The sequence below is a fragment of the Cantharellus anzutake genome (assembly GCF_015039405.1).
Source record: "Cantharellus anzutake strain C23 chromosome Unknown EI90scaffold_42, whole genome shotgun sequence".
Lineage (NCBI taxonomy): Eukaryota > Fungi > Basidiomycota > Agaricomycetes > Cantharellales > Hydnaceae > Cantharellus > Cantharellus anzutake.
Window position 1 is genome coordinate 511881 of NW_024066992.1, and position 12726 is coordinate 524606.

General features: G+C 46.0%; 1 protein-coding gene across 1 annotated transcript; it reads left to right on the plus strand.

The window, feature by feature from the left end:
- Nucleotides 1-6510: 6510 nt before the first annotated feature.
- On the plus strand, nt 6511-10249 carry EI90DRAFT_3018300 (uncharacterized protein; the record flags this gene model as incomplete). Its single annotated transcript, XM_039057219.1, has 14 exons — nt 6511-6580; nt 6703-6765; nt 6894-7504; nt 7559-8015; nt 8073-8173; nt 8285-8359; nt 8394-8495; nt 8557-8578; nt 8630-8852; nt 8911-8953; nt 9080-9328; nt 9386-9556; nt 9610-9969; nt 10025-10249. The coding sequence occupies 14 exons, from the start codon at nt 6511-6513 to the stop codon at nt 10247-10249; spliced, it is 2772 nt and encodes a 923-aa protein (XP_038913419.1).
- Between the last annotated feature and the right edge of the window lie 2477 nt (nt 10250-12726).

A 12726-nucleotide genomic window follows, 5' to 3' on the forward strand; every position in this document is an offset into this window, starting at 1 on the left:
TTGGAGGACGGAATAGAATATCTGATAGAATTTGGGTCTAGAACATTCAATGAAACGGAATCCCATTATTCTCAACCAAAATTGGAACTGTATGGAGTATTTCGGGCAGTTAAAGCATGCAGGCGATACCTGTGGGGATACCATTTTTGGATCAAGGTGGACACAAGGTCGGTAATCCAGATGGTAAATAACCCGGACCTGCCAAATGCGCCCATGACAAGATGGGTATCCTATCTACACTTGTTTAATTTTGAAATGGAACATGTTCCGGCAACCCAGCACAAAGGTCCGGATGGACTGTCACAAAGAAGACCTTCGGAAGAGGATTCCGAGGAGTCTGATGGGGAAATGGATCAAGATGATGCATTTCAATATGCTAGGAATATTAATGCGGGATGGTATTACTATGAAGAACAGGATTTAGCTTCGGAAGAAGAGGATGGGGAATTTTCAGAGGAAGAAGACTATGACATGGATTTAGAAAACTCAGAAGAGGAATATGAGGCAGACTCGGAACCGGAATATTCAAGCGATGAGGAAGAATTAGATTGGGAGAATGAACAGAAATGGATAATACAACATATTGCAAAGATGGACTCAGGAGAAGAGGAATATCTACCAGTGGAAGTATGATGGAAAAACCCTATGGTTATTTCCAATACCGGTGTGGAACCTCTTAACTGGCTAGGATGGGTAGGATACATGGAAGGTCAAATTAAACCGGAAAAACAACCCAAATCACTAAGGGAACAGCCCGTGGATTTAAAGAAAGAGGCGGATTTTTTTGATCCAATCAAGAAATACCTGACAACTATGGAATTACCAAAGGGAGCTATGGAGCGCAGGAGAGTCCTGATGCGGGTCAAGAAATTCTACTATGGAGATTCAAGACTCTGGCGAAGAAACGGTGTACAACCACCACTTTTGGTAATAGAAGACTTAGACAAGTGTTGGGATCTATGCAAGCAAGCACATGACGAGACTGGACATCGGGGAAAGCTCCCGACCTATAAGAATTTAGCGGATAAAGTCTGGTGGCCAGAATGTTTACATTTGTGGAATGGTATTGTCAAACATGCCATGAATGCCAGGTTAGATCTAATTACAGGCCCAAAATTCCAATAAGGCCGACATATGTAAAAACAATTTTGAAGAAATTTGCATTGGACACGGTCCATATGCCAAAGAGCCGGAAGTATAATTATATAGTGGATGCCAGAGACAACTTGTCGGGTTGGCTTGAAGCGTGAATGCTGTATGACAAAAGCTCAATCGGAATAGCAAGGTTTATTTTCGAGGACATAATGTGCCGATTTGGCTGTATTCCACAAATAACTACAGACAACGGATCGGAATACAAGGATGCAGTTTAAACATTAGTAAAGAAATATAATGTTCCAGTAATTCACACTTCCGCGGAGAACCCAAGGGCAAATGGAATGCTAGAAGTAGGACATAGGTATTGGCTAGACGCAATTTGGAAGAATTGCAAGGGAAACAGAAACAAATGGTCTGAATGGTTTTATTATGCTATGTGGGTGGATAGAGTAACGACGTGTAAAGCTACAGGATTTTCACCATATTATTTACTATATGGACAATGTCAGGGCATGTTAGAACTTGCGGATTCGGACGACTCCGGAATGGAATCGGAGACTTATCATGGAAGGACCTCGGCCTCAGCGACTCAGGCGGAGCGCTGTGCCATTGCTGGTTGTCCTAGGGGTCCCTAATTTCGGATCTAGCAGAGGGAAAGTCTCTTGGGGGAATTCAAGTCGATTTCGGACTGAGGTTACAAGTTACTAGGTACATTGTATATAAGGAGGGGTCCGGAATCAAAAGGAACAAGGGTAGGACAAAAGGAGACAAAGGGAGATGGAAAGAGGAACAACACCGAGGGTCAAGTGTTTGACTCAATGGTGTTTCCCAAGGGAGGAATGAAGGGCCAAGGCCCAAGAAGGAAGGAAGGAGGATGGGAGTCGGGAATGGCTAGCTGACTGAATAGAAAGGAAGCAGCAGCCCAAATAGGAATGAGGGAGAATAGCGGAATTGAAATGGACAATGCAATAGTTGCAAGGTCCGGAGTAAGTCCGGAAAGTCCGAACTCGGAGGTTAAACTCCGGAATATTGGCAAAGGTAATTAAATGGAATGGGCTAACCAATACAATGGGTATAAGCGGAGGTGGGGTCAAAGTCCGAGGTCGGAGCTAAGACCGGAGGTTCCGGAGACGAGACGTGAATGGGATACCGGAGCGGAGGTCCGGAGTCGGGAGCATAGGTTTTGCGTACTCATCTGGAAGGTGTCGAGGTTGGGGTCGGACCCGGAATGTTCCGGAGTCGGACCGAAGGTGGTGTCTGAGCCAGAGGTGGGATAACCTCTTGGGAGTCGGCAAGGAGAAGGTGACGGAAGGGAAGTAGGGCTCCGGAAGTCGGAGTTCAGAGTTCCGGGAGCCCGGAGCGGAGGTCAGGATTGTATGGATATGACAGGGCACACCTGCCTGACCCGGCTCCACCCAGCCCAACCTGACCCGGTACCCCACTGGTCCACCCTTCCTTACCTCCTCCCCCTTTCCCTTCTTCCCCCTCATTCTTCCCTCCTCACTTTCTCCCTATCTTACTTCTTCTTTATTCTCTCTTTATTCTACATGGATGACTTTCTCTGTATCAATGTACCATTGACCCACCTGCAGCGTGCCCACCATGTACCTGGCCCGGGCACCTCGGGCGACTTCCCGCTGTGCCCAGTATGCGCACCTGCACCGGATGCCCTCAGGATCTCCCACGGAGATACCCGGGTGGTTACGGCTGTGTGCGAGGGTGACGTGGCACCCGTCATGTGATCTAAGCCGCATGTATATAAACGAACCTGAAGTGGGAACCGAAGAAGTAGCCTTCTTCTCAACTTTCCACTTCAGGTAAGTAGTACAATATCTGATAATAACAACTTTCCACTTCAGTCTAAGTGGCCAGGGACCACTGTCCCACATCGGGCCTGTCAGTATGCACGCCCGATCCGCTCCCCGCCAGGCTCTCAGTCCCGGACGCTACACCCGGGCCCCCTCGACCCCAGACGAGTCCCTGACAGACAAGCACCTCTATTCCCCTTTGACATCTCCGAAAGAACATGGCATACATTGGACTGGCATAAAGTAGAATCTACAACGGATCTACTAGCGCTAAGAATGGCCCAATTGAAGGAAAGGGATGACAATATAGACCAGGCATCAAAGGATCTAGAAGCCCAACGGCGGAAAAATGCGCAAGCATTTTGGGACAAATATGGAAAACCACAATATAAAGATCCAATCAAACCCGGTACTATGGTATTAGTATATAAGAATTTCCTAGATAATCAACAAGGAAATAAAGGAGCGCTGAGATGGTTCGGGCCATATTACGTGGTAGAAAACCGACCGTCTGGGGCATATGTCTTAGCGGAGTTGGATGGAACAGTATTGTCCAAGCCCATAGCAGCGCAATGGGTAAAAATGTTTTATTTTCATGAGAACAATGAGCCTATCATACACAAACAGAAGCCTGAACAAGAGGGAAAATGGAAAACAATTGAGAAATGGCATAATTTGGAAAGGAAACAGTGGTTAGGAGAGGAGGAGGCTGACGGGACCCCGTCAGAAGAGAGCGAGAATGGGGATGACTCAGGAGACGATGACTCAGGAGGACTATCTGACGAAAATCCAGAGAGTCTGGAGAAGGTGATGAATCTACGAACCTGACGGGACAATTTCGTGAAAATAACATTTGAAATACCTTACAAGGAAAGCCAGGCACGGTTAAATAAGGAAATATTATATTGGGATGCAGTGTGGGATAGATGGACCATCAGAAAACAATTGATAAAAGAGGGAAAGGATTTGCCGAAAGTAATTGACTCATTAAGTGAACGGGCAAGGGAAGCAGCGAGGTACGATCCACGATGGAACTATAGGGACCATGAACGGAAACATCAGCCCGGGTCATATATGAGGTATAAAAGTCCTGAATCACCGAGAGGATGCCTCTATTTTCCTGTGCCCGTGCACCTTAACTGGTTTCACGTCTTGGAAAGGAAAGAAAGCTTCTCCAGCGAAGTTTCTTCAGTTAATTAACCCACATTAATGGATTCAGGGATCAACCAAGGCACATATAATACAGAGCGCCCGTGGCAGTGGAACAAAAGTCAAAGCATGCGCGGTAAATTATCAGGAAAAAAGCTTAGTATAACCATAAAAAGCTAACAAGTTATAAAAAGGAAAAATAAAATGAAGAAGGGATGGACTTCGAGAATCTGGAAGCATGCGGTCGGCTGTTGCACACGGGCAAGGAGAGGCTGGAAGAACTGGCGATCACATCAGCGGAGGAGCAGACAGGGTGAAGAGTTCCCCCTTGAAGAAGTGGCTGAAACGATCGTCAATGACCCGCCAACACCCGAACAGGTACAACAAGTAACCGGCAGACCGCCAGTAGTGGAATGCCTGGCTTTACATATCGGTATGCAGTACGGGATGTGATGGAAGTACATGGTCTATCCGAAGGACTTGCTATGATCCACATAGACGACTACATAGCCAACGGACAGGACTGGAGGGAAGCGTGTCAGATACACACCAGAAATATATGGGTGTAATAATAAATATTGTATTTTGACTCGGAGGAAAGGTATAAAATAACTTAGGATAATTCCACAGCATCAGAAAGACCCCCTGAAAGCGAACAAGACTACTCCACAAAGCATGAAGACTACTCTATACACGGTGATCGCAGTAATCCTGAGCCTGATCCTAGCTTTAGCAGGCTGGCGCTACGGATTTACACCCAATAAGGACAAGGAAAGGGAACCAGAGAGCCCATTAACGTCCGATGGAGAAGAACCAGAGGCGGTTCATAGGAATATGGAGTATCGAGAGAAATCAAGCTCTCAGGAATCGTTGGGGGACCGGTATCTACTCAAGAACCAAGGGAGGAAGCCAATGGGCAGGCAATTCTATGTATCCCGCAACCTTTCTCACCCCTACTAACCCAACGGAAGGAGGAAGAGGAGTAACATCCCCTTTATTGCCTTTCTGGGGGCAGGAAAAGGTACGGATCCGAAAATGGCTGTCCCAGAATGGCAAACGCTGATAGCCGAGACTTTGAACACAGCTGATCGATAAATTCCCGGACTCTGTGTGCAGATCCCAATGTACTCCAGCGTTAAAGTAAACAAAACCAGGGATAAGGTAGAGACAAGTAGTGTCTCATCGGCCCAGAAACAATTGAGTAGTAATCGGGGGATACATGAGTAAGTGTCAGGGATCACTCATCAGTCCGAGTCAAATATCGCCCGAAAACCTAGTCGTAGACAAAGCTGAGGTTCCAACCCTCAGCGGCACATAGAGCTATATACATGAGTGACATCAATCAATCGGAAGAGATAGGATCAAAGGAACTAAACAATGATCCAATAGAAAATGAAGTGAATAGAGATGAAGGAACACTCGGATCAGGGGGCAGAGTCGGATCAGGAGAAGGTGAGGGATTTACGATAGATGAGGGCCGATGCGGCTACATGTGGTGATATAGTCTTACACGATATCGATAGGGTAACAGAGAACCGCTTACGCTATGTCCCCTGACACTAACCGGCTACCCTGACTCCCTATGCTGGAAGGGAGTTGCTGTAAGATGATCCAGAGTGATCCGAAGAACGCAGGTAATCTCGCTTAGCTTCGCTTAGCATCCCGCTTCTATCTTCCGTCCACATGTCACCCCTTTCCCACACCTCGCTTACAATTATCCAAATGAATACTTATCTTTTCATGTTGTCATTCTATCGGTTATCTCTTATCTCATTGTAACTGCACTCTAGTGGGTAGCAGTACCCATGTATATAACTCCTATCTCCACTAGGATTCCCAGGAACACCTTTATCATCGTGAACTGACATGCAGTCCCTGACAACCACCCTTCCCTTACACAGTGGGAAGAAAATCACAGTAAAAAACATCAGGAAACCCAGGTGAAAATCGCAGCATCTTATGGTGGAACACCCTAGTAGAATACCTGAGGTCCCAGGGAAATCACTTGGAAAGAGCGTGCTGTTTAAAACTCGGCAGTCCCTTAGTAAATTTGACCAAATACCTGGGTCCCCCAGATGCGATCGGTTGATAATTTACCTGTGGTCCCAAGGTATCATACTAAGGATGTACCAGGTGTTGTGGTGTGTTCTTCTCCAAGTAAATTATGATGGAGTACTATGGAATAATCCACTGTATGGAATAATCCACCGATGAAAAATCCTGACCCATGAAATGAGGTCCTGTGCACTTAAACATTGGCACTTTCCACTTAGCGCTTCTCGCACTCAACATACTTAACATACTTAACATATTTGGACATGGATCACATGAGCTTTCTATACATCGTCGAATAATATTCTTATTGTGGAAGGACGATGTTTTGATTGTACTGAGACAGCTGTAACCATACTAGGATATAAATTTGGTGCAATTGCATGTGCAAAGCCATAGCTCAATGGCTGGTATTGGTGGTCCTGGATTGCAGATGGCAGGGAGTGTCGGTTCGAATCCAGCTGTGGCGAAAGGTTTTTGTACTTGTTTTCAGGTGGTCGTTCGGCTGTTGTCTCACCAAAGACCGTGGGGCATGTTCTACCTGTATATACTAGTATCTAACTGAGCCTGTGCTGCTATGGAGTCCTGCTTATAGGTAGAATTAGGACCATGGGTCAAATTCGGGGTGGAGTGTCCGAGACTGATTGTTTCCGGCAAAGTCCGAGCTGCCTGTCGTTGCTCTGTGCTTATTCCTCTTTTATCAAACTCTACAAATCTCCACATCTGTGCACTCAACAACAGCCTTTAGAATGTCGAACACAAATTCTAATCTGTCACCGAACTCAGCAAGGGTTTTACAGCAGGCAACAGAAATCCTTCGTCATTTCGGGGCTGATGTTCCTCCCCTTGCTGCCCCTAATTTTGGTGCTAATTTTCCATCGGGAGGGGCTCAAGAATCGGTCTCAGGACGAGCTGTTTCAACTTCGAACACAGCCATGAGTGGGCCAGTGTCATCAGTTCTGCCCCAGCAATCGCTTCAATCGCTTCCACCTTCACGGGCATTGCATCCTCAGGCACCTCCCATTAACTTTCCTTCTCTTGCTGCCCCTCCTCCTCTCCCAGTTTTTTCGGGAGTCCATGCTCAAACTTCTGGCTCAGCAGCATGTGTGTCTGGTTCGGATCTGCACATGAACTTTGTTGGCACCCAATCATCTATTCCACCCCTGCCAGTTGCTTCTGTCACACCAGTTCCTGCTGCATTCCGAGGCATCCCTTCAGGATTTTCCACCACAAATGTGAATTCTCATCGAAACAGTTCTGCTGTTCGAAATGCTTCCAACTCACGACGAGTGCGAGCCCAACCATATGAATCTCTAAGTATTGCACCCGCGACATCTCGTTTAGGGATTTCTGGGAATTTGATTGATTCTCTTGAGGTGTTATTACTCCCCAGCGAGGTATTTGTCTCCATACCATATATGCTCGGTCATGATTGAATTCAATTTTTTTAGGCTGAAATTTATATTAGCATGGGAGAGGCTGCTGATTTCCAGGGACCAACATTGGTAAGATCAGTGAGATCAGAGTTTCGACAAACTCGTATTTGGCACCAAATACTCACCACCACCCTGGAGGATCGCCTTCAGAACTTTCAGCGAGTCGTTCGCTTCTCGAATTTGCCACTAAGGATGCTAGTTCATGATCTCCTATCTCAAGTTCAGGATGAGCTCACTCAAAGGGGATTTTGCTTCTATTGCCCCTATGATCCTAGTGCTCCCTCATTTTCACTCCTCCAGCTTCATCAGGCAGGGAGGGTCATGAACACATTCAATATTCCTTCACGTCGATTATCCGAATATCATCTCACTGCAACTGACACTCTGGAGCATATATTTTATGAGGTAGAAGGGTTCAAGGCAGTGAGTGCCTTTTCGAAGAAACAGGATGGAACTCATGTGCTGCGACTTGGTTGGTGGCAGTTTCATTTTCATCTAAATTATCATTAACTTAATACCTTTTAATTAGCCCCATATCTCAACCATCTTGGAGGATCTCTTCCAGATGAGATCCAGACTATCTTGAATGATGGTTTATCCACACCGATCCAGATTCATTTTTGCAGTGGGGTTCGCCTCTACTGAGGGCTTGGAACCGATCAGCCCAATTTGTTACACAGGCTCAGAGGCAATGATACAGCCATGTCTGATGTGACACTCTGCAACATATGTCGTATTCAGGCTGCTTCTCAGGCCCACCTTATCCATATCCACACCGACGAGCAGAATGACGAGGCAAGTTTGATGCCAACAGCAGTTATGATGTCTATGGCTTATCAATATTCAATAGGACGAGACAAGTTCAGTCAGTACAGTGGATAATGAGATCAATGAGGGCCTTGAGAGTGAGGTTATTGCTGTTGGGGATGCTTCGGAGGTGCAAACACATAGGGTATGATCAATTTTCGGCTAATGTTAGATGAAACTTATTTAATTCATTTTCATTTAACTAGGATTTGTCTGATCTTTCAGATGGTATGGCCTCTACTTTTAATGGATTATTAATTACTCATTCTTCGAATCCAGATTCTTCACTATTCTACCCTAGTGTCTCAGCAATATCGGAATTTGCTGACTGCATTAGGGGTCTTGCACCTGATGACTCATCAGACTCACACCCATTCTTAATTTCTGCTGCAACGCAGGAAGATCTCATGGAAAAACTCAAGGCAGAGATCATCTCCTGCTACAATGATGATACCTCTTGCATTGCACTTGACAAATTTGCCAGAGGATTGTCATTTCGGATGTGGGTTACAAGGGAGTTTTTATTTGGCATGCTAGGCTCATATATATTTTAAAAATAGTCGAAACTCAGACAACACTCAAGGAATTGGTGTTGTTCGTGAGGTCATTTTTCAGCTTAGTCAATTGCTCTTCTCACGAGCTCCTGAGGGCGAGCAACTTCGTATCTCATATGATGATCGTCTGATCTTCTTTCCTCGAGTCTACTTTGATGGTATTCCTTCCACTTAGCAACATAAGGAACTTGCATTTGTTCGGGGTGTCATCATAGCCCTGTCAATTGTACACCTTTCTCGCCTTCCTCACCAACTCTGCTGTTTATCTGTCCTATATCATCTTGGTTATGGGAAGTCTGGGCTCCTTACCAAGAGCATTCTGGCCAAGCATCACCCCAAACCTGCAGCTGCACTTAATGAGTTCAAAGCCAGTGGCTCATTCACTGCTATTGAGAAAATTGCAGTTCCCTATTTGGATATTGATGTAAGTATCAATCACATTTCTTGTTTGATGATACTGATTTTGTTGCTGTAAATGAAGGCAGCAGGAGCAGCACCTATGATTGCAAGTGATGAGGCTCGGGCTGTCTTCTCACACAAATTGCTCCTTGCCTGTGTTCGGGGTCCAATTGCTATGGAGGCTAATGATGAAGAGGTAGCTTTCAGTGCTGGGCTGAATCTCCACTGTTCAAATGGCTTTCGTTTTGGAAAAGTATGCTGTACTGTCTCTCAATAATTATATACATGCTAACTAATATTTTAAAGCTTTGCGAGGCTTATGCTGATGGGTGGGAGGGCCTCCTTGAAAGCCTAGATGCATTGGGCATTCAGTCATTTGATGATCTGGCCCCTACTCTTAGTTTTGTGGAACCTCAAACAGCTGTCAGGCTTCTTCGCCAACATTCTGAATTCCAAAGCTTCAGCTCTTTGATTGAAGGCTTTCTACGAAGAACTGGTTGGCCACTTGGTGATTCTGGAAATGACCCCCTTGGACTTGCCAATTGTTTGTTCAGACTTGGCTATGATGATCTACAATCCCATCTTAATAGCCCTGGGTTCAGGTCACAGCTTCTCTATTGCTGTGCTACTTCTTCTGATTCCCTTCTTGGTGGCCAGCAAATAAGAGTAGGCTAATTTCTTCCACCCTATTATAGACCTAACACTCCTCCTGATTTTATAGATCGTGTTTTCTGACACTGGTAATTATTCTATTGAAGGTTTAACCCATAATATGGCAGACTCGGCAATTCGTGTCCAGACATGCTTTGGCAGCCTTGCAATTAACTCCTCAGCGATACTTTATATTATTCACAATAATCCACCAGGCAATCAATTAGCTGAGGTTGATAATTGGCTGTTATCAACGATGGTTATCTCCCTGGATTCTATGGGTGGTACTATGTAGTGGAATCTGATAGTTGCCCAAATTCTTCTCCTTTTTAGCTTATATATATTCTCCAACTGTTTCCCCTCATTTCTTTCCAAATATTCCTTTAATTATCTTTCAAATAGGTGCTGATCATACATTGTCACTCCTTTATCTATCTCTCTCCTCAATTGACACTCCTTTATGATGGAAAACATTTATATTCATTTTCTGGTTGCAGCCAATGATGACTCCCTTCTAAGATAGATGACTTTCATACCTCAGTACTATCTGGATGCAAATTGTCACGGAATTTGCGTTGCAGCTCATTTCTGCCACAACACTTCTGGGGCTAATGTGGCACCAGGAAGCTGTACAACTAGTGTAGTTTTGTAGCTCCCTGGTTTTGGAATTTTAAAATTCTTTGTTATTGCCAAATAAATCTCAGAATACTTTATGATGTTGGAATCAACATCTCTTTTAACACTGACCACAATCCAATTAAAATAAAAAAAAACAGGTTTCAAGTTTGACTCGCATGGATAGAGTAAAATTGAATTACAGCTCTTGCCAGGTATGTCATATCCATCCACCACCACCACCTTCTGCCACCTCTAGCCATCCTGGATTGCCTCCGCTCCTTTGTCTCCAACCTTGGAGCCCCCAGATCCTGCGATCTCCCCAACAGTCACCACCCTCCCATTTCAATATATTACCTACACCTCCCTTAACCTACCCTCGCTGGTGTAACCTTGTTTTTCAACATCCCCAACAGACATGAAGTTCTAGCAGACGTTTCCAGTGCCCAAAGTGGCAAATATGAAGCCAAAGAGGCTCAAGATATAGTACAGGGGCAGAGTTCCCCTTCAGTTTGATTATTAGTGAGATTTACAAGTTTATCTTTTTTATCACATCACACCCAGACCATTTCTCCCCCCCCCCCTTCCTCTTCATCCGAACCTCCCCTGAGCATTTCCAACTCTGTGGCCCCTCTCTTTCTCATTAGGGTGGTAGATCCCTTGCCCCCTTACACCGTCTTGACAAGAAACTTTGCATGTTCTGTGGACAGTCTGGCCAGGGCACGCCATGCTGCACATCCCTACTTGTGTCTCTCCTCTCTCACACCTGGGATCGACCCCAGAGTTGCCTGCAACAACCCAGCTCCATCCAAGGTTGACATGGCACCTTCATGTGACCCATTTTCACATGTATATAAACTTAGCTGAAGCAGGACCGAAGAAGCAGCCTTCTTCTCATTCCCACTTCAGGCAAGTGTTTCAACCTAGTTTAGCTTTCCATCTTAATAACTGTTAGAACCGGGCAGATTTGGACGACTCCGGAGTGGAATCGGAGACTTAGCGTGGAAGGACCTTGGCCTCAGCGACTCAGGCAGAGCACTGTGCCATTGCTGGTTGTCCTAGGGGTCCCTAATTTCGGATCTAGCAGAGGGAAAGTCTCTTGGGGGGAATTCAAGTCGATTTCAGACTGAGGTTACAAGTTACTAGGTACATTGTATATAAGGAGGGGTCTGGAATCAAAAGGAACAAGGGTAGGACGAAAGGAGACAAAGGGAGATGGAAAGAGGAACAACACTGAGGGTCAAGGGTTTGACTCAATGGTGTTTCTCAAAGGAGGAATGAAGGGCCAAGGCCCAAGGAGGAAGGAAGGAGGATGGGAGTCAGGAATGGCTAGCTGACTGAATAGAAGGAAGCAGCAGCCCAAATAGGAATGAGGGAGAATAGCGGAATTGAAATGGACAATGCAATAGTTGCAAGGTCCGGAGTAAGTCCGGAAAGTCCGAACTCGGAAGTTAAACTCCGGAATATTGGCAAACGTAATTAAATGGAATGAGCTAACCAATACAATGGGTATAAGCGGAGGTGGGGTCAAAGTCCAAGGTCGGAGCTAAGACCGGAGGTTCCGGAGACGGAGACACAAACGGGATTCTGGAGCAGAGGTCCGGAGTTGGGAGCATAGGTGTTGCGTGCTCGTCTGGAAGGTGTCGAGGATGAGGTCGGACCCGGAATGTTCCGGAGTCGGACCAAAGGTGGTGTTGGAGCCGGAGGTGGGATAACCTCTTGGAAGTCGGCAAGGAGGAGGTGGCAGAAGGGAAGTAGGACTCTGGAAGTCAGGTTCGGAGTTCCGGGAGCCCAGAGCAGAGGTCGGGATTGTACAGATATGACAATAACAATACATTCCTGCTTCAGCCTAAGAAGCCACACAGGGACACCAGCCCGAGTGAGGGCTACCCACTATATGGTCTCACTGCCCTGCTGCTGTCCGGGCTGCTAGCACTGAGCATTACCCTGTTACCCCCACCTCTTCAGAGCCATCCCTGACACATGGTCAAGGACTGCCCCAAGTCTTCTTCTCACATGTCTAAAGCCTGTTTGGCCAGGACCTGTCATATCCATACATACCCGATCCTGATCCGACTCCTGGACCCTCATCTTCATCACCTCCAGAGTCCTACCCTGTCTCCATCTGCTCTGATACCCACCTTCGGATGTGACTCC